At 40.7% G+C, this 20,544-nt stretch overlaps 2 protein-coding genes across 4 annotated transcripts in view; one reads left to right on the forward strand and one right to left on the reverse strand.

Annotated features, from left to right (window-relative positions):
• LOC145425571 (programmed cell death 1 ligand 1-like) overlaps window positions 1–5,435 on the forward strand; it is a 36,806-nt gene extending 31,371 nt beyond the window's left edge. The window contains exons 2-7 of one of the 3 annotated variants that reach the window (XM_080298702.1): window positions 1,353–1,551; window positions 1,692–1,793; window positions 2,190–2,543; window positions 3,407–3,484; window positions 4,044–4,144; window positions 4,300–5,435. In XM_080298702.1, the coding sequence (XP_080154828.1) occupies window positions 1,703–1,793; window positions 2,190–2,543; window positions 3,407–3,484; window positions 4,044–4,144; window positions 4,300–4,308 (633 nt within the window). In that variant the 5' untranslated portion in view covers window positions 1,353–1,551; window positions 1,692–1,702 and the 3' untranslated portion in view covers window positions 4,309–5,435. The remainder of the gene's footprint in view (window positions 1–1,352; window positions 1,552–1,691; window positions 1,794–2,189; window positions 2,544–3,406; window positions 3,485–4,043; window positions 4,145–4,299) is intronic. The other 2 variants (XM_080298703.1, XM_080298704.1) reach the window with 2 other exon arrangements.
• A 1,619-nt stretch (window positions 5,436–7,054) lies between these two features.
• On the reverse strand, window positions 7,055–12,549 carry LOC145425569 (RING finger protein 150-like). The gene is given in 3 exon segments (XM_080298693.1): window positions 7,055–9,867; window positions 9,870–9,997; window positions 11,706–12,549. Coding segments are annotated over 3 exon segments (750 nt in total). The 5' UTR covers window positions 12,163–12,549; the 3' UTR covers window positions 7,055–9,702.
• Between the last annotated feature and the right edge of the window lie 7,995 nt (window positions 12,550–20,544).

Below are 20,544 nucleotides of genomic sequence, written 5' to 3' on the forward strand. Positions count from 1 at the left end.
CTGTATTTTTCATATGAAAGAAACTATACTGTGGTGGGGCTTGCTAATTTCTTGTTTTTGATTTATGTATGTTATGTTTTGTTTTACTTCATATGTTTATATGTTTCATATGTTGTTTGTTTAATTTAAGACAAAAAACAATTAAATGAATGAGAGGTAAAACTTGAGGGGGTAGGGACAAATAAGTAAATACTTCAGCCTACTCCTTTTCAAACAAATAATGGAATGATATTTTGTAATGATTGTGAAGGCACATGTTTGAAATGTTTGAAATAAAAATGAACTGAACTGAACTGAACTGAAACGAAGCGCCCTACAGGAGTTTCCCCACCGGAAGTATCATATGCTAAGGCGCACAGACCTCTCTACACTGAATCCTACTTGTTATTAATCTCTCTTCCACAGCATGTCTGTTGTTCCTTCTCCCACCCCAACCGGTCGCAGCAGATGGCCCCGCCCCTCCCTGAGCCTGTCCTGCAGAGGTTTCTTCCTGTTAAAAGGGAGTTTTTCCTTCCCACTGTTGCCAAAGTGCTTGCTCACAGGGGGTCATATGATTGTTGGGTTTTCTCTGTATGTATTATTGTTGGGTCTACCTTACAATATAAAGCCTTGAGGCGACTGTTGTTGTGATTTGCCGCTATATAAATAAAATGAATTCTATTGTTTTGAATTGAATTGAATTAAATTCAATTGAACTGAATTGAATGTGTATGCAACACAGATATAAGTGAAAAAAGAAAAAAAGGTGGAGTCGAAAATAAATAAATGCAATAAAATATGTTAAATAACTGACATGTCAGCAGACAAAAAGCGCCAAGAAACACTGTAAACAAACATACACTATCTCACAGCATCTGTGGGTGTGGGGACTTTTTGTGTCACAGGAATAAAAAAGAAACTGAAAAAATCCATTTGTCATGCAAATTAAAAAAAAAAAGTTGCTTGCAAATAATGGATGTGCTTTATAGCTTTTCTTTTTACAGTATGTTAGAAATGGATTATAGTGAGAATGACGTTGCTTCTCATTGAAAGCAGATGTAGTTTTTAATTAGATATTAATAATTAGATATATTAGGTTTTGTTTTTTTTGGTTTTTTTTTGGGGGGGGGGGGGGGGGGGTTGACGATGATGGTGATCTGCCTGGACAAAAACTTCCAGGCTGATTTTTTTGTCTCAGTACAAGCCTGACCAGAACACATTTAAAATCATTGCCCTCTGTTATGTAATCAGTGATGATCTACAGGTCTCTTTACATATAAACTATTTTGAAATCGCTTAATAGCTAAACACTGAAACAGCTTCTTGAATGTGACTTCACTGGGACTGAACCTGTTTTCCTGTTATTGTTACAGAGTGGAGGAACTCATTGATCAACAGTACAGGATCTGCAGTCTGGAGATGATGTTCAGAGTAGACAGATGAAGAAACGCGCCACAGAGAAGCTCTGAACTTAAAATCCTCGAAGATATTTTCTCTTTTGTTTGTTTGTACTTGAAAGTTTTTTAAGAAAGCAGCACTTATTTCCAGTGCTGACTAAAATATTTATTTGAGGTAAGATTTCTTTAATGTTGTTAAAGAATCAGAAACAGTAACATTTAGAATAAAACACATGATGTTATATTAGTCTGCTGGGCTGCTTGCTGTGAGATGCAGAGAGTAACAGGAAGCTTGTTTTGCTTATTGACTTTCAGAGTAAAGAGTGATGGCTCTTCAGGAGATCAGTGTGATCTTCACACACAGACCCTCGGCCTTCTCTGCTGCTGTGCTGCTTCTAACACTCGTCCTCTGCAGAGGTGAGCAAAAACTGCTGAGCATTTAAACTCATCTATGATCAGAGCAGACACAGATCAGGGTATATGAATTATGATTATTTATATTTTGTACTGTTTACTTTTTGTTGTTTTGTGTAAACAAATAAGGAAAGATTGTTAAAAAATAAATGTGATTCTAGGCATCATGATTGTTGAAAACAAAATGTTGGAAACGTAAAGCATCTTTAGCAGGAGCCAAAACAACAAGGAGCAGATTATGGCGTTCTGAATAAATGGACAAATATGACAGGCTGTAGTGGGGGCCTTGAAGTTCTTTAGATTTATAAAAGAAATGACATTTAATTTATTCCTGTGTTTCACAGTTCTGAACTTGTATAAAGTTGTGAGAGTGTCTGCTCCTCTCTGTCTCCTCAACAGGATCATTTGTAGTGGATGTGACACAGAGCTCCTATCAGGCAGAGGAGAACCACAACATCACACTGGAGTGGACGTTCACCACCAAACCAGACACGTCCATCTCAACACTGAACATCCTCTGTTACATGAATAATGATCATAAACACATAACTCTGTATTATCTTCGTGGTGGTGTCGAGTTCTCAGAGGATGAAGAGTTTTCAGGACGAGTCCAGAGTGACAAAGACGCTCTCAGAGAAGGACGAATCAGACTCCAGCTGTCCAGACTCAGGACTGAGGACTCGGGTCTGTACCTGTGTGAGGTGGACACAGGTTATGGCCGCGGCTCCAACAGCTGCAGAGTCACCGTCTCTGGTAAGACAATTCATTTATACAAGTGATCACTGTGAGCTGTTAACGTCAATCATGGTTCAAACCTGAGATAAAATTGGTGTGTATAATTGTTACAGGCTTTCAAAGTGATGAACACAAATCTTTAGTTTCCACTTTCATAACAACAGTGTCTTTATAAATATCCTGTTTGATTGATGGAGTTTCAGACACCAGCAGCTGTAGCCCCACTTTCACTGACTCGAGTCCATGAACTGGATCTTCTTCACTGTTCTAGAGCTGATGTTTCCTTTTGGAGCATTTTTAATAGAATTACCAGAAAAACTGTGTAGTTAGAAAATTACATCCATAAACTGCATCACACAGACACACACCTGCTAATTAGTGCTGAGTACAGTAACAGACATATAGGAAGTCTACACAGAGATGATATGAAACTATCCATGGAGACCAACACTGGTTGATGTAGAAGACTGTAAACATGGTCATTTCTGCTTTAAGTTGGACTTTTTAACACAAGAGTCTTTGTGGCTTACACACACGTGAGGCTAATTCTTCATGGAGCTGCTGGTCCAGGTAACATCCCTGAAGGAGGCCTCAGAGTCTGAGTCGACCACAGAAATCCACAGTGTCCAACCTCAGTGACACTGTTACTGAGCAGCTTCATCAGGACATGTGAGGAAACCAACACTGAAGAGCTACAAACTGTTTCTCTCATCACAACATTGTTTTTCTTTTTGGTTTCTTCATTGTTGGTTTCTTGTTTCAGTTTTGTAAGTTTCCACTTGGTAGAAATAAAACTGTGAGCAACTTAATTCACTGTCATAATATTAGATCATTTTCCAATTTATTACAAAGAATTTTTATTTTATTTTATTTTATTTCAGAATCAAGACCTGGGAAGACAGAAACAACTCAGCAACCTGGAAGTCTCCAACCACCAGAGCTGAAGGACGAGACCAAAGGTAAAAACAAAATAACTTTACAGTTTACAAAATCACTCATTCATTATATTGTTTATATACAGTACAGTCAGGAGATATGGGCCAAATCAGAGAACTGTATTAATTTACGAGAACAGAAAACACTCCCATCCAGTTTTCTAGAAATGGATTTAGTTCAGTCTTAAAATAAAGAGTCTAAGACTAGGCCTTCATAAGTGAAACTGAGTCTATATGAACAACAAAGTAAAATCCTCCCATAAACCTGCAGCTCTTTCAGGTAAACATACTGAGGTTCTGCTTCAAAATGTCAAATATCAGTTTTATCCAGTTCTGGGTTTTGGGGCCTCGAGTCTTTCCTGGCTGTCATTGGGCAAAAGGCCCGATGTAAGCTGGAGGTCACCAGACTGTAAGTGGTGATAAATGAAATTCTCTGTGCATCAGAAACATGTAAATAAAGTCTGGTGTTCACCTCTCACAGTAATACTGGTTATTTAATGGTTAATTCCACTTCCTGTTTTTAAAATGTGCTCGTTTACATCATTAACACTAAATTATGTGTTTACTGTTTTTTGCACCTTAGGAATTTCTTTGTCAGGCCGGCTAGCAATCGTCGGGGCTGTATTCATCTGTATCTCTCTGATCTCATGGGGATTTATGTTTTATCAGAATTGCAAAGAACACGTAAGTCTGTCAGAAAAAAAAAGTATTGTCTTTTAAAAACAAATGTTTACAGTTTGTGTCAGAATCATTTGCTCTGTGACATTTTAAAGTCTCTTAAACTTTTCATATTCAGTATAACTCAGTGAGTCTTTGGATTTTCTTTCAATTTCAAACAGAGTTCTTGATGAAGACGTTGTCAGCATATGGACCTTCTAGTTCAGTTTCATGACAACAGCTGGAAACTGCAGATCTCAGACTTTGAACAGAAACTCTTCATAACATCATGGTTATAAACCAGATTTGAAGTTTCCAATTCGATGCTGTTCAGTTGGCGTCAAGAACCAACAGAGGGAAAAACAACACAAACAACACAAAAAAGATTTAAATTCAGGACTTCAGTCCAATATTGAAATCCTTCAACTCATCTGAACTATAAATATCCTGAGGTGTTAAAATAAAAACAGGATGAATTGAATTTGAGGTAAAACACAAAACAGCATTAACAGGATGGAGCTTCATGTTTTGTGTTAACATTGTTTAATACACTCTTGTTGGCACTTTTGTTGACAGTAAAACGGTTTCTCTACTTTTTATTTGTTCATGTGTGCTAAAAAAGTAAAGTAAGAAAACTAGTTGGACTGATATTTACACTCGTGTCTCGTTTTAATGCAACATCAAAGCAGCAGAAACCTCAGTGAGAAGAACTCTGACTCACATAAAGATTCATCAGTTTGTGACGTTCAGAATACAACTAATCACCAAAGCTGCAGATTCTGTGTTATTAATGTGTGTTTTATGGGAGAAACTGGATTTTCTTCTTAGATTTTTCAGTGTCAGCTCATCAGTGAACTGTTCCTCTCACAAAGACTACAAGACCTCGGTCAGGTTTATGTTCCCAATCCAAAGTTTTTCCCAGAATAGAGCTGCTCTCTGCTGCAGCTGATCCATGTCCTGTGTCTAACCCTCGATCAGAGTCCAGTGTAGAAATACTCCTGTTCTTGTCGTTGTATATAAATCTTTGTTCTATTTTTTTCTCTTTTTAAAAAATGTTTACTTTTGTTCTGTTGTCTGAATTTGTCATCACTCGGATGTGTCCGTGTGTTTATTTCTGAGTAACTCTGTAAGTTTGTCTTTCACTGTTCAGATCTGCCTCTTGTGTGCTGTATCTCTGCACTGCACACAGCTGTGACAACAACTCAGTGTGAAACACCTGGTTAAACGATGGACATGGAAATATTATCATTTATGCAAAACTATATATAATATATTTTGAATATGTAAACAAAATTAATATAAAAGAATTTAAATTGAATTCAACTGAATTCTGTGTCAAGAAGTTTTTACATCACATGAACATTTAAATATCACAACTCTGACTTCCTGTAACTCGTCCTCCAGTCTGGAATAAATACGACCAATGACAGACTTAAATCAGATTTACACTATGAAGGCTGATGGGGTGATGTCATAATTCCAGTGGGTCGGCTGAATGGACACCCAACACTGTGAACATGTTAACTTGAGAACGAGGAGATGTAGCATTCTCTGACTGATACCACAGGTGTATCTGTGAGGCTGAGGTGTAGCACTGACAGCTGTCAGTAATGTTTGTAAAACACTGCTGTCCTCCTACATGGGAGCAGCACAGACACAGGCTGTATCCCAATTCAGGGTCTGCAGCCTTAAAGGCCGCATTTTAAGGCCGATTACGTCACAGCGACGCGACGAAGGCTGTCCCAATTCGAAGGCTGCTCGAAATGCGTCCTTCATTTCCCTGAATTTTAAGGACGTGGCGGTGTAGACTTCGTGGCCCAACATATCCCAGAATGCATAGCGCGGCGGTGGGTGTGGATAATTTTGCCGAAAAAATAAACGGCAGATGAGGGGCGCCCGAAGAGTAAACTTTAAGTAAGTACTGGATATGCACTTATTTATGTGCAAATGTTTAATAACGAAGAACATTAAAACATTACTGTTGGCCACATGCCGGCAAAGTTATGTGACATTAGTGACGTTTGTACAAACTTAGTTTTAAAGCCTTTACTTTACAATATACGCCGTTCAATAGCTGAGCTTAATCTTACAGAGAATGATCAAAGCTCATGTAGAAAGAAACAAACAAATGAACAGATTTTCTCCTTCATTTCTGTCAAACAAAGCTGTATGAAACGTTTCTAGCTGTTAGTATCATGGTTGCTAGGCAACCTGGGCAGCGCAACGGAGGCTAGACCGTCCCATTTCACAAGCCTCGCACTTCCGGCCTTAGCGGCCCTTGAGGATCGTTGAGACTGCGTACTTTAAGGCTGCAGACCCTGAATTGGGATACAGCCACAGTCACAGGATAAAAGATGGATGTGAGATGATATTTATAGGTTTATATGAGAGTTTGAAGCTGACTTGGATTTAAAGAGGTTGGATGTGAGGAATTAGAAGCAGACCTAAAGCATCCTGACTTTATTGACTTATTTTGATTCTAGAGCCCATAATTTGCAAAATAAACAATTATAAATTTCAAAAATTTTATATAGCAGCACCTGGAGATCATGAAGTCACCTGGAAAGTTTATAATGAGGTCATAGTGAGATCGAGGGTCATTCTGTCATAGACTTCAATATAACCTGGTCTGTTTTTCAAGATAAAGGAGTCTCCCCCTGCTGGTCATTAAAACAAATCCAGGTTTAACCTTTCAGAGCTGAGTGTCAGTCTTTAACAGTGTAACAATGAAACAGACTGAAGAAATAAATCAAAACTTCAATTTCCTTCTAGAAATGTGTCCATGGTAGGAACTGAACACATTTCAGAGTTCCCACCATAAAGGCATATGCTAAAAAATATTACTATTAGTATTTTTTTTCCAATACCACATACACAAAGGTGAAATTAATGTGAACCCCGGACGAACTGCAAACGAACAGATACAGAAAAAGATTATTTATGTGAATATGAATTTAATCAGATTTCTGAGGAAAGTTTACACAACATGACACTGAAAAAAGGTTTTACCAGAAAACTAACTTTCATGAGGCTCAGATTCACGCATGCGCAGATCACCAAGTCCTCCACAAGAAGTTCTGATGTTTGTTTATAAACACTCCCCCACGTGGCTGGGAAAACACAGTCGTTACATCAGCTCCCATGGATACGTTCACTCACTTTTAATACACAGAACCTGACATTACAGGTAACATTCTCAGATTTTCATTAATGTGTTTCATTTATTCTGTGCAACAGTGTCATTGTTTTCTCTGTGGAGTGGAAAGTTTACATCATTATGAATATCAGAATGTAGTATGAAGGGAAATAAGTGTGCAGTGCTGAGCTTGAAACTTTAAAGTTTTCTGTTTGGTGACAGAGGCTGTTTTGACCTGTTTATTAAACACATAAAGGTGAACACATGACCTGCCAGGACCAGGTTATGTCCCGAGCTCCGGTTTAAAAATGACTGGATAAATCCACATTGTTAGGTCTGTACTCGCAGACCTCGCTAACTCAGAGACTTATCCCCGTGAACAAAGCAAGACACTCAGAGCTCAGTCCATTTTAACTTGAAAAGGAAACCAGTCCTGTCAGGATCCCAGAGCTTTAAGCTCCTCACCTGATCCCAGACAACTTCAACTCCAGCCTGTTATTCAGTAAAACAGTTAGAGAAACACCCCATTGTAAAACCCATATGGTGTGTTGTAAAAGCTAAGGCACTGTGTTTGTGTGTATGTATGCATATGTGAGAATGTGAGTGTGTGTATGTGTATGTGTGTTTGTATACGTGACTTCCTGGTTACACGCGTTTTAAAAACATCTAACAACACCAAAGGGTTATCTCCCTTCACCCCGTATATGGTTTAACCCCTTTAACGGTCTATAAAAGGCACAGTTGAGCCCATAAATGACAGGAAGTGAACATGCCTTACCTACGGTGGCCCTGAGAGGCCAAACAGACTGCAACTTCAGAAAACACTTGCAAAAAGAAAAACGTGGCAAAAAGAAAAATGCTGCAAAAAGAAAAATGCTGCAAAAAGAAAAATGCTGAGTGATACCAGTTGCAAAGAATTTTGGATCCACCTCCACCATCCAGAAAATCAACAACTGCAAATCATAGCATGCTGGGGGGAAAGCAAAAAGAAGTCAACTAGTATGTGTGTGTTTAGACAGATTTGAAACAAAGTAAGTTCCAAGGCACGTTGAGTCGGCGGGAAGCTGAATTACAGTTTTCAAAGACCTGACACGGTGCTTTGACAACTTGGCAATCCTGTAAAATGTTTGTCACAATAAGAATCCCCCCCTACATTACACAAATTAAGACTTAGATATAGTTAAAAGTATAGTGTCTATACATTTGGATTGGTACATTATTAAGTAAAACAACAGGACCTGTCTAAAACAAAAATTGTCTTAATTCAGTTGCTTTCTACATGCTAATTACAAGGAGAGACTTGGGTCCTTGAAAATATTGCCTGAAAAAAAGCATGAATGCTGAAATCACAGTTAGAATTTGCATAGACTGTCTGCATGTTCAGGGACCTTTTACCCAAAGATTAATAAGGTTACCCTCAGACACACAAGGTGCATATAGTCCAGCACAAAACCTGAGACTAACTCCACACCCAGCTCATTCAGAGGTGACACCCCAGCGTGGTGCTCTTTGTATGCTATAGCACGAAAAGTCAAACTGTACTTTGATTACTCCAGGCAGTAACAAACAATAAAACCACACAACCCTTGCTGCTACACACTAAACTGTCTGACAGCAAAATTAAATCAATATACAGATATATATATATATATATATATAACATACTATTGTAATAATCTGACTTTTATAAGCAGCCATAGTCAGCAAATTCATAATGAAAGCAACAAACAGCTCATGTTTTGATGAAACTGCAAACCCTCCTGGCCATTAATCACATAAGATGTACATGCAGGAAAAAAAGGCTGATAAAGGAGCACAAAATTAAGACAAATCCAAGACATAAAACGAACTACAATAACAGGTTGTATGCACAAATAAGGCATCAGTGAACAAAAATCTTTAGAAATACAGCTAAATAAAAAAAATGTTTTCTTCAAATAAATGTGGAGATTCTAGCTAAATATATATCACAGAAGGAATTCTGGTAAACATTAACACAGCTTAAAAACAGAGGGCCACAGCATGAATGAACCTTAAAATGAAACTGAAAAATAATATTGAAACTGAAATAAATGTACTGAAAAGGTTTGTATTGAAAGTGAAAAAAATTGATACTGAAAAAAGATTAAATGAAAATGTAAATATAGAAATTTTAAAAAAAAAGTTTTACAACCAGGTTTTCACACTTACATCTTTTTTATTCACCTACAATTCTTTTAAATCCATCACAGTGTGATGTTAAACTGAACCATCACCTGATGGAAATGTTTATTATTAAACTTCATCTGTTTGAAGTTTAACAGGTACACGTCCCTCACTCAGAACAGAAAAGCAGATGCAACAGATGCTCCTGCCTTGGTTTGAAGACACCTGCATTCATACTTAGAAAATCCATCTGTACATGTCAGTAAGTGTCTCACATTATCATTATCTTCATTGTCTTCATAAACTAAGCAGAACAGCAGGAGACGCAGACCCGTGTTCGCGCCTGGTTCTGGTCTCCCGCGTTGGTGTATCTGAACCTCTTGATGTAGCAGAAGATGAGCCAGACAATGGAGATGATCATCAGCACGATGAAGAAGATCGATACGAACACCACCGACGTCCTGCTCACGTCACGTACTTCTGCAGGTTCCTCGTCCCGATGGTGATCGTCATGGTGACCCTCACGTTTCGTTCCAACAGCGATACGATCTCGCGGCCTTTTGGCTCCGGGATCATGATGGCGACGACCTCGCTCGCACCTGAAGATGAGGACAGGTGAGAAGCACTTTGATGGACACTGTACTTTTTACATGAGCTATATAAATAAATATTGATTGATTGATGTCATCATTTTGGCCTAAAATATTTGTCAATTAAAAAAAGGAGTAGAACTCCATGAGCAACAACCACCAATTACTAGGAACAGGAATGGGTTTCAAAAATCAAGATGAATAAAAAATAAATCTACATTATTGAAGCAAGGATATCTAGTGGGCTTATATTTAAAAATCCAAAACACTTCCCTTCTCCTTTCTATGTCACTAGTGTGGCTTTGTAATGTAGTTCATGTGGCTCGAATCCAGCGGTCCCCAAACAACTCACGGACCGGTACTGTCCGTGAGTTGTTTGGTAGCGGGCCGTGAAAGTTGAGGCTGGATTTAAAGCAAACCAACCACTCAGGGCTTTTCCCCCCCTTCGTGGCATCCTTGTACATGCAGTGCTGCCATCTTCTGTTTCAGTCCGTTATTACACTCTTAAATCCTACTACTTATTCCTGCGGCTTTTGTGATCTTACAAAGCTTCAAACGACACCTCGACTATTAAATTAGTCGTCGACGATTTTGATAGTCGACGTAATCGTGACTAGTCGACTAATCGTAGCAGCCCTAGTGTAGGCCTGCCAGGGATCCCTGAAGGAGTTTCCAGCTGTCAGAGAAACAGCTGTTACTTCACTCAGCAGCAGATACTGCAGTACTGGATCGTACCATGTACCATGTGTTTTTACACTTCCCACAATGCTCACTCTTGTGCTGCTTGTCCAGCTGCCTCACCCTCAGCTCACTTCTCTCCTCCTCCAGCAGCTACTAAAATAGGGAAGGTATGCTTAGATGATGCTTGCTGGCTGTGACAACCAGCCTCCCTTGAACACACTGCTGCACCCCTCCCTGCAGCTGAGCCACAAACTACACTCCCCCGGAGACACCAGAGACAGAATTAACCAGCATTGATAAAAGAACAATTATCAAGGAAACACATTTCCTGGCTGTCTTTGCTTGTTATCAGCTCCCAACACACACTATTGATACATTTCCACACATGAGTGTTTTGAACACAGACCTCTCTACATTACCTGGGAACACTGGGTTATGTTTTAAATCACAAAACACAAACAAGGTTTATTTGACAGTTTCAACAATTTACTGGACAAATTTACATCCAGGACAGAGAAATTCCTGCCTCTGTCACACAAAAAGAGGACAATATATTTAATCATAATACCAAAGAAAATAAACTGTTGGTAGATCCACTTTTTACACTTGAATCCTCCATCAGTGAAAATCGAACTCAATTCCAATAAAACAAATTCAACATTCACATAAAACAATCCAACATGCACCGATAACACAGCCCCCCCCCCCTCCCCAAATTTTTTCTTCCCATTTCCTCTAAGAACCACCACTGTGCAATACCAATCCTATGTATATATATTTTCCCTCTGTTAATGCTTTCCATATGTATATAGTGCTGCAGAACTTTGCCTCCCCCCAGCATGTTTGCACTGAGTAGGAGATGCTCTGTATGTCATTATTGTGACTATACAGTTGTATAAAGGCATTCTATTCTATTCTATTCACCCCAGCAGCAAACTACCCAACTTAGAAAAGCTAAGCAAAGCCTCCTTCACAGAGGGAGGAAATCGAGTTAAATGCGCATTTATTTGGGTGAATAAAGCAGAGCATCATCTACCTGGGTGAGGCATGGTGATGGTGTCGTTCGTGTTGGTGGAGCCCACATTAAAGATGACCACCGCAGAGGCGTTGTGGGCTGCAGCGTGGCGGATCTTGTCCTTGTAGGTGCAGTTGCCCCGGGCTATGAGCGCCACCCAGGCCCCGGCCTGAGCGGGCACCGCGAAGCGGGTGTTGGGGTCGCAGGCCTGGCGGTCGAGCGGTGCTGCGGGCAGGACCAACACCCCCTTGGCGTCCCGCTTCGGAGAGTGCTCGCCATATCGCCCGCACTCCGTCTTCTCGGTGCGCAGTTCCGAGGTGGCCGGGTCCACGTAGGTGATGTTGACGAAGGCGGTGTACCACTCCTCCCGCTCGGCCACGGTGAAGTCCAGGCACAGCAGGTGGACGAAGCAGAAGGAGAGCAGCCACGTAGAGAGGGCCAGGCTGCGGCAGGCCGCCACCAGCGAGCCCGGGGCCATGACGAGCCTCCCCGGGGTGAGAGCGAGCTGTGTGTCGGTAGGTCGGAGGAGCCCGGTAGCTTCAACGCTGGAGCCTCCTACTCCACCATGCTACAAGGCAAAACCACCAGGAGCGTGTTTAACTCGCTTGTACTCCCCTTTTTTCACACGGAAGAAAAAAAATCTGTTTTTAGCCGCTCCCCTCCTCTACTCTCAGGCTACCTAGCAGCAGACGCCTGTTAGCAGTCTCCATTTCCAGCCTCCACCGTTAACTCGATGAGAAACACCCACGAAAAAACTCCTAAATGCGCACAACTGAAAGGAGAAATCACCACAGGAGTGACGCGACGTGAGCCCACCGAAGTGAAGCACCAGGCGGTTGGCTGTTGTGCCAAAATTGAAAATTTTCTGTGTTACAAGTTAAGACCTAAGTTTTGTCATTCCACCCAAATCCACATTCATCAGAGCTCCCTGCTCTGCTGATATTCTTGTATGCAACTGCGACATAAACTGCTTCCCCTCTCCACTCCACCTCCCAGTAACAACGTCCACTCAGACTCTCTACTCAGGACCTGATAACATCCAGTGAATCTGTCTGGATGATCAGAATAAGACTGTGGGTTTTTTTTTTTGTTTTTTTTTTCCTTTTGGCCTGTCCCATTTGGTTCTTTAGCCATCAGAATTGTTGTCTAAAGACCAACAAGGATACCCAATGGATTTACTTTGACAAATGGATCATCGTGGCATTACCTTACTGGTCCATTTGATCGATCTTTGTTTTTATTATCTATTATATTTTTTATTTTCAGATGTTACAGACGGGACAGACCTGAGTGAGGGATAGGAAAGGGAGAAAGAAAGAGGAAGGAAAGGAAAAACAGAAGGGGAGAGGGACAGTGAGAAAGGGGGGGAGAAAAAAAATAAAAATCTCCTGGATCACCTGTTGAGAGAAGAATAGAAAACAAACAAAAAACAAAGCAACATACTAAACACAACACCATCGCATTAATCTAGCTAGGTGTAAACAGCAGTAAATACTAAATATTCAATGTTGTTGTGCAGCACGCAGGACAGACAGCGCACAATGTGCTTCGAAGTAGCAGCCAAGAAAGGTTTAAGTCTACGAGCAGTGAACACCCGTGTGGATACCTGTGTGGATCAGCGCGCTTGTATTCAAATGGTTTCCACATGTAATGGTCTGCGAGAGGATGTAGCGAGCCATAGCCCCGTCCCCCAGGGCATGGAGGAGATCCAGGCCCCAGACAACCAGAGCCCAAGGAGGACCACCGGAGGGGCATCCGTGCCACCTACATGGGAAGGGCTGAGGATCCCCAGACGAGGCGTCAAACCTCTGACTCAAACCAGCAATCTGAACACAACAACAAAAGCAGCAGTGATCAACCTGGCATGGGTTTAAGCAGCCATGCAACACTTACAACAAGCAAACCAAAAGATGTTGAACTGGTTTTAACTCAGCAGACTGACTGCACTGATAAGAGCTTTCAGCAGAGCACCACTGCTACAGGAAACATGGTGGTGGTTTTAGACAAATGCACGTTGGTTCCTGAGCTAAAAGTGTTTGGCAGTGGCGACACCCTCACAAGTCATAGCGAAAACAGACATGTCGGTCTTCATCAAGATGATGTGACAATCACAGATTTGGAAGAAGAGAAAGGGGATGAATTGCAAGTTGATAAGGTGCAGAATAATGGCCAACTGATTGTAAATCCAAAACAATCTGATGAGCAAGTCGGTGAGCTCAGCTCTTCTTCAACACCAAGAGAGGGCGATGAGGGGCAAGAGGATAAGGTGGTTGTATGGTGTGTGACGGGTGTGTGCGAGGCTACAAGTGACACACAAAGCACCTATGCAGAAACTGAAAAAGATCAGCATAAGGGTGATAACCAAGGAGGAAACAAACTAACTTCCTCTGCTTTAGCCAATGACATGCCTTCAGAACCTCAACCGGCCAATGAAAAACCAGTGCCTGTACCCATCAGCAGCCAACCAGTGCCTGTCCCCCGCTGTGTTAACACATCACTGCTAGTTTCTTCCTCTGTGTGGCGCCCGAAAGAACCTCCAACACCTAATGTAGTGCCTGCTCTCACAGCAGATGCTTCTGAGAAAGATAAAGAACTGGAGGAAGAGGAAGAAGTGTCCACCAACAGGAACAGTGATGGAGTGACCGTCTCAAAACAATCAACAGAAGAGAAAAGCAAAAACAACATGGCATCTAAAGACTCAACCAGTAAAACTGCAAAAGCAGCTTCTTCCACCAAAGTAAAAGCAGAACCAGCAACTCCATCTAAACTACCCAGCAAGAGCCTTCCTACGTCTAAAGTCCAAACTAATGGGAAGAAACCTACCCCAAACACTATCTCTGCATCTGGCAAATCCAGATCTATCCGGACCCTCACAACCTCCGAGAACAAGGACATGAGGAGGGTTGTGCCAATATCCAGGACCAACAGAAGTCCATCCAGAATCAAACATACAGAGAAGCAGGGCCGTGCAGAGAGGTTTAAAGGGGCGGGTGCTCAAAGTTAAAAAGGGGCACATTGAACCAGGCTGAATAACAACAACACACATTCATCAAGAATCTAATATGGGAAGGGCGGGGCTGTGTTGATCTGAGACTGTAGACATTAAAAAGTCCACAGGAGAGATGGTAGCTGATTAAACAAGTGTCATGAGATAATAACAAAATGCAAAGATTGGTGACAGCGCTTGGAACCATAAGGCAACAAAAAACTGTGACATAAACTCGGCTCTGCCTGTGATTCACTCTTTGCTTCTCTTCTTCCTTCCATCCCATCATTTCATATATCACTCTCCACTTGCTGTCTATATGAGAACAAGGCACAACTTGCTATTGCAATAAACTATAATCTAATTATCCACACCTAACAACTCCAGCACTTAATCTATAATAAAATGATGACAGAAAAATGTTATAGCCCTGCCTTTAGTAGCCTCACACAGCTCCTACTGTTTCCTCCTCATGTCCTTACCAGGCATGTCTGCACAATGTTATATCATGAGTAATATTTTTTTAAATCCAGCTAAATAAAACACACACATGCACACACAGTGACATTTTAGACCTTCAGAATACTGTATATACTATGGGCATCATGGTGCTGATCCAGAATCCTTACATTATTATTTATTACTAGAGCTACAATAATAAAGCAAAGAGGAGGGGGAAGTAATAAATATGAAATAATGTATTTATGATGATTCCATTTGTTTCACTATCCACTCTGTGCAGGGGCAAAGCTTATTACATGTTTAAACTGTAGAGATACAATAATTTTACTGCTGTAAAATCCAAATTTTGTCTTATTTAAAATATAAATCTAATATAATCTGCTTCTTAATGTATGTTCTTTAAAATACAGCGTGTGTTTTTAATATATTATAATTATTAGAGATGGCACGATACCACTTTTTTATGTCCGATACCGATACCGATATCATAAATTTGGATATCTGCCAATACCGATATGAATCCGATATAGTGTTTTTTAATCAACAAAACTGTTTTTTAAAATATCTTGCTGCATTTTGCAAGTCTGCAAGTTCATACTCAAGTTTAAAACAACAACTACACTAAAGCTATTCTGTTATACCTGTATACAAAAAAAATATTTCATAGTTCAGCAATACTGATCAATCTAATAAACTTAGACCTACACCATCCTCCCTATTCTGGTATTTTAAAGAGTACTTAGCGTAAATATTAAGCAACCTAACTAATAGGGTTCCAACTCCCAGCAACAACAAAAATAAATAAATAAAAAATAGGGAACCACCCCTCACGCTCCACCTCATGATGCTTAATCGACGTAATCAAGCCTTAATTTGATGAAGTGTGAAAAAAATGCACAGAAATCAATTATTTTTCAAGAAATATTAAATAGATTCAGCATCTTTCTTCAACAAAATTGCAGACAGCACAGATGGTACCATCCCAAAGGAAAAAGTACTATAGCTTACTAGGGTATATATATTAGACTTAATAGTCACTATATACAGTAATTGACTTCTATTCATTTTACATCAAATTAAAACTTTGGGTGTCAGATAATTATTTATTAAAAGCGAGACATTTTAAATGAGAGTAAGAAAGAAAAGTATGTCTTTGTGCCCCCTTTTCCCTGTTCATGCCCTATCGGCCCCCCTGGCTAAACTTTGCTAGATCCGCCCCTGCACAGTTATGTCAGCTACATAGAAAAAGATCCTCGAGTAGAAAGTAATATTAAATACATTCTAACAACAGCTTATCAAGCTTAAACGTGCTGCTGTTGTTCAGCCGCTGGTTTCCTCTTTCTGGTGCAAAGTGGGGCAAAAACAAACAAGACAGACGGACTCGCACAGAAAAGCCGATCAGCTGATCATTAAGCAGTTTCACGATTGAAGTAGCAGCCGGAGAGCTAGAGGCAGTCGCTTGTTAAGCTTAACGCAGGAATGCTTTACAAACATTCAGAGATGGACTTACACACTTGCTTTACTTCTCTCGGGGATAACTTTGTCGGAGATGAAATGCCAGGTTGCTAGCGAAGCTCCACATGCTATCCAGACCACCGACAGGTCCCGCATGCCACAGCCGCTCTATCACGTGATGCATACTGCTCCGACGTGCTAACGTTCTGAGGTGAGTTACGGCGTGTTGCAAGTTTTGTGAGGTGCTTTCGTGATATTTAATGGATCGGATTACATTTTTTATTTTTCTCCGATATCCGATCCAGTAATTTAGGTCAGTATCGGACCGATACCGATACGTAATATCGGATCGGTCCATCTCTAATAATTATAATAATTATTATGTGGACATGCACATTAGATCGTTTTTTAGTGAAATATAATCCCCCCAGAAAGGCAGGAAAAGCCCGGAAACTTACTTTAAAACTAAATATGTTCTAAATACTTTAAAACTAAATATGTTCCCTAAAACGGTGACAGAGCTACAGACCCATGACAGCCTTACACAGGTAGCCAGCAGCTATGACCAGCACTACTTGTGCAGTTAATAAAAGGACAGGTAATGTTTGTCGCGCTGTTGCACACACAGCACGCTCGTTTGTTTCAGTTCGTCAGTTGCAACAAGACAGCTTACCAACGTGTACGTAATAAGCTAATACTCCTGTGTGCTACACACTACAGTGTACGCTGTACACCTACTTACTGGTTTTGTCGCATCAGTCTGTGTCTCTGAGTTAACTTGTGTTTCTCCTACAGCTCCGGACCGCAAAAAATGCGCGTGCTCTTTGTGAGCTCGTTCCCGGCTCGTAACCAGCGCGTTCTGCCGTCGAGGGCGATCATTGGTTAATAGTGATCATGTGACTGATGCAAGCCAGATCCTTTTATTTAGCAAAACTGTGATTAATAGTTAAATATTATTGTTGAGGGGCACAGACAGGACTCCGCACGCACACACACATAAAAAAAATAAATAAAAAAAATTTAAAAGTTGCCTCAACAAAAGGGCACTTTGGGCACCCATCAGGAAAGGGGCGGGTGCTCAAGCCCCTCTAGCCCCCCCCTCTGCACGTCCCTGCAGAGAAGAATCGAGGCTCCTCCAGCACCGCAGTGCCCACCAGTCTGACTCCCTCAAAACGAAGCAGTGCTTCCCCTCGACGAGTAGCGAGGCCTGCAAATGCTCCTTCATCCCGACAATCTGGGATCCCCAAGACTTTGGATCCAAAGGACTCAAAGAACCAGAATGTTTCAGGTACTCAGCCATCTGCCCGAGAACAGAACAAGGACTTTCAAGGAAAGATGTCCAGCCAAAAGCCCTTAATGAAACCTAAAGCCCAGCAGGAGGAGAAGATCTGTCGCTCCACACTGCGGGCACTCTCTCAGGGTGGAAGAAGTGGAGCAGGAGGCAGCGTCAGTGCTCCTGCCACTCCTTTGCGCAAAGCCACTAGCTCTTCATCATCTGTGTTTCCGGGTTTTGCACGGAGCACAGCCTCTTCTTCTTTCAGACGTACTCACACCAACCTTGCTGTTCCTGCTGCTTCCCACTCCCCCAACATTGGGTCAGACCCCTCCCCCAAACCTTCTTCCAAGACCTCCTCCCCTGTTACCCCATCCAGCACCTCCTTGCCTATTACGCGATCAAGATCACTAAGAGTCCATGCGTCAGCAAGATCCTCAGATGTCCAAAAACTCTCCCCCTCCTCACAGAGGAAGTCTCAGAGCGTCAAATCATCTCCTCGTGCATCGCGCCACGACTTGCTGGCTCCCCCTAAAGGCCACAGACGGAATGACAGTGACAGTGACAAGTCCGCTCATTCTCAGGACTCGGTCTTGCCCACAAGGCCGCGCTGGAGATAAACTCTTGGTTGTTTTGTTTTGAGTGAATGCGTGTGTGAATGGGTGGATGACTGGATATGTAAAGCGCTTTGGGGTCCTTAGGGACTAGTAAAGTATAAATATGTATAAATACAGGCCATTTTTACCATTTTGAGGATTTTTTCCTAATCACTCCTCCTTCAGGAAAGTCAGGAGATACACTCCATTATGAAATGTAGATACCTTTTAAAATGTTCAAGTTTAATTTGAGTAACAAAGGAAGATACAATGAGATTGTCTCGTATGGATTTAAATCTTGTTTGTTACCTTGTTTGTTTGTTATTATAAGGTTTAAGTGCAGCGGAGCTGAAAAGTTCACTACGTTTTCTTTGTACTATATTGTCCTTGTAATGCACTTTAAACAACCACAGAGGGGAAAAACAACTTGTTTTCAAGGTATATTTGTATTCTTTCTAAATCTATTAATTGAGAGTACATTCCAAGATTAATGACAATAATGACCTCTCCTCACGACCTCAGGAAAGCCGATGTCTTATCAGAAATCACAGACCTTTTTGTTTTGGTCAGAGTGAAGCTCTGAGATCTCTGGATGAGTCGGGAAATGACTACAGCCTGTGACGTGATTGCTAACAAGCTTTCAGTCAAAACCACACTAACACTAGCAGTTCTGAATAATTTGGTGGCCGTAGCCATGACTTGATCTCTCCTATTAGGCCTACAGACACTTGAGTCAGTCTGTCCGTTAATCCACAGACTAAAGGCTCCTACTATGAGAGTAAGGGGTACGCCGTATTGTATGAAAGAAACTATTACAACCAACATACAAACTGCAAAGTTAAACACTGAATTGAAAGGAGGGGAGCTAAAAAACGGAGTGAATAAAATCTAATTTCATTTTATTTGTACTCCCTTTGATTTATTCCTGTGGTACTTTTTTCCTTTTTGAAAGAGAAATATCTGCAGCTATAAAGATGTACATCTTTGGAGTATCCTGAAAATTCTGCATTTTTTAAAGGTCATGTGACTGAATGCCTTTTCGATTCACAAGCACCTTTAACTGCACGAACCGTGCAGCAGAATCTCTTTAATCCAGGCTGGACTTCTATAGAAATAATAATATTACTAATTGTGTTTTTATAAAGCCTGACATAACTAATCTTTGAGAGCGGTGGTGTCTTTTTTAAAAAACACGATTAGTTTAAACAAGGAGATATTTATAACTCTGATTAAAAACAGACACTTTCTGTCTGACTTGGAAAATTCAAGTTGTGTTTTCATATGAGGACATTTTTATGTTTATCTGTCTTTATGTATGTATGTAATGTTTCCCTACTAATTAATAAAGCATTGTTCCTCAGTCACTCTGCGCACTTCATTCAAAGACTGTATTGCACTTTTTCCTGCCAGAAGACAATGTTTTAATTGAAATAGACTGAAATATCTGGCTTCAAGTGGATGAATGTCTGGAAACATTCACTTTAAAACCAAGCACATTTGAAACTATATCCACATTTCCTATTCTTACAGCTGCATTTTGTATCTAATCTTGAGCAGAACCTCTTTGTGTCTGCACCTCTCATTAATTCTGGTCTTGTATCATATTTAAAACAGAGAAACTAAAGCAGTCGAGACCATCATCAATCTCAAAATCATCCATTTTTATAGTTCTTAGAGTTCAAGAAACAAGCACAAATGTGTTTTTGCTTCTAGGTTTTCTGTAGTGATGTAACAACGCTGAAGCTAAAGTAACTGTAGTGATTTGTGTAGAGGAAAACGTCTCTGTGGCAACATCACTGCCAACGTGTTCATCTTGAATGTGTTATTAGAGTTAAAAAAAACCTTTACAAGTATCTTTGATTTCTTTAAACACTGTAATAAGAATTGTGCTTTCAGGCGTTACTGCTGTTCTCTGAATATTTGTCAAGTCTAAAACCTTCTCTGTAACCCCTACAGATGGCTGTGTGTAGAAAATCCCAGTAGTTTCTGAAATACTCAGAGCAGCCTGTGTAATACCAACAACCAAACCTGTTAAACTTCTTTTCCATCTCTACGTCCATAAATGCGTGGAGCTACTGCTATGTGATT

Source organism: Astatotilapia calliptera, chromosome 3 (assembly GCF_964374335.1).
Source record: "Astatotilapia calliptera chromosome 3, fAstCal68.1, whole genome shotgun sequence".
Classification (NCBI taxonomy): domain Eukaryota; kingdom Metazoa; phylum Chordata; class Actinopteri; order Cichliformes; family Cichlidae; genus Astatotilapia; species Astatotilapia calliptera.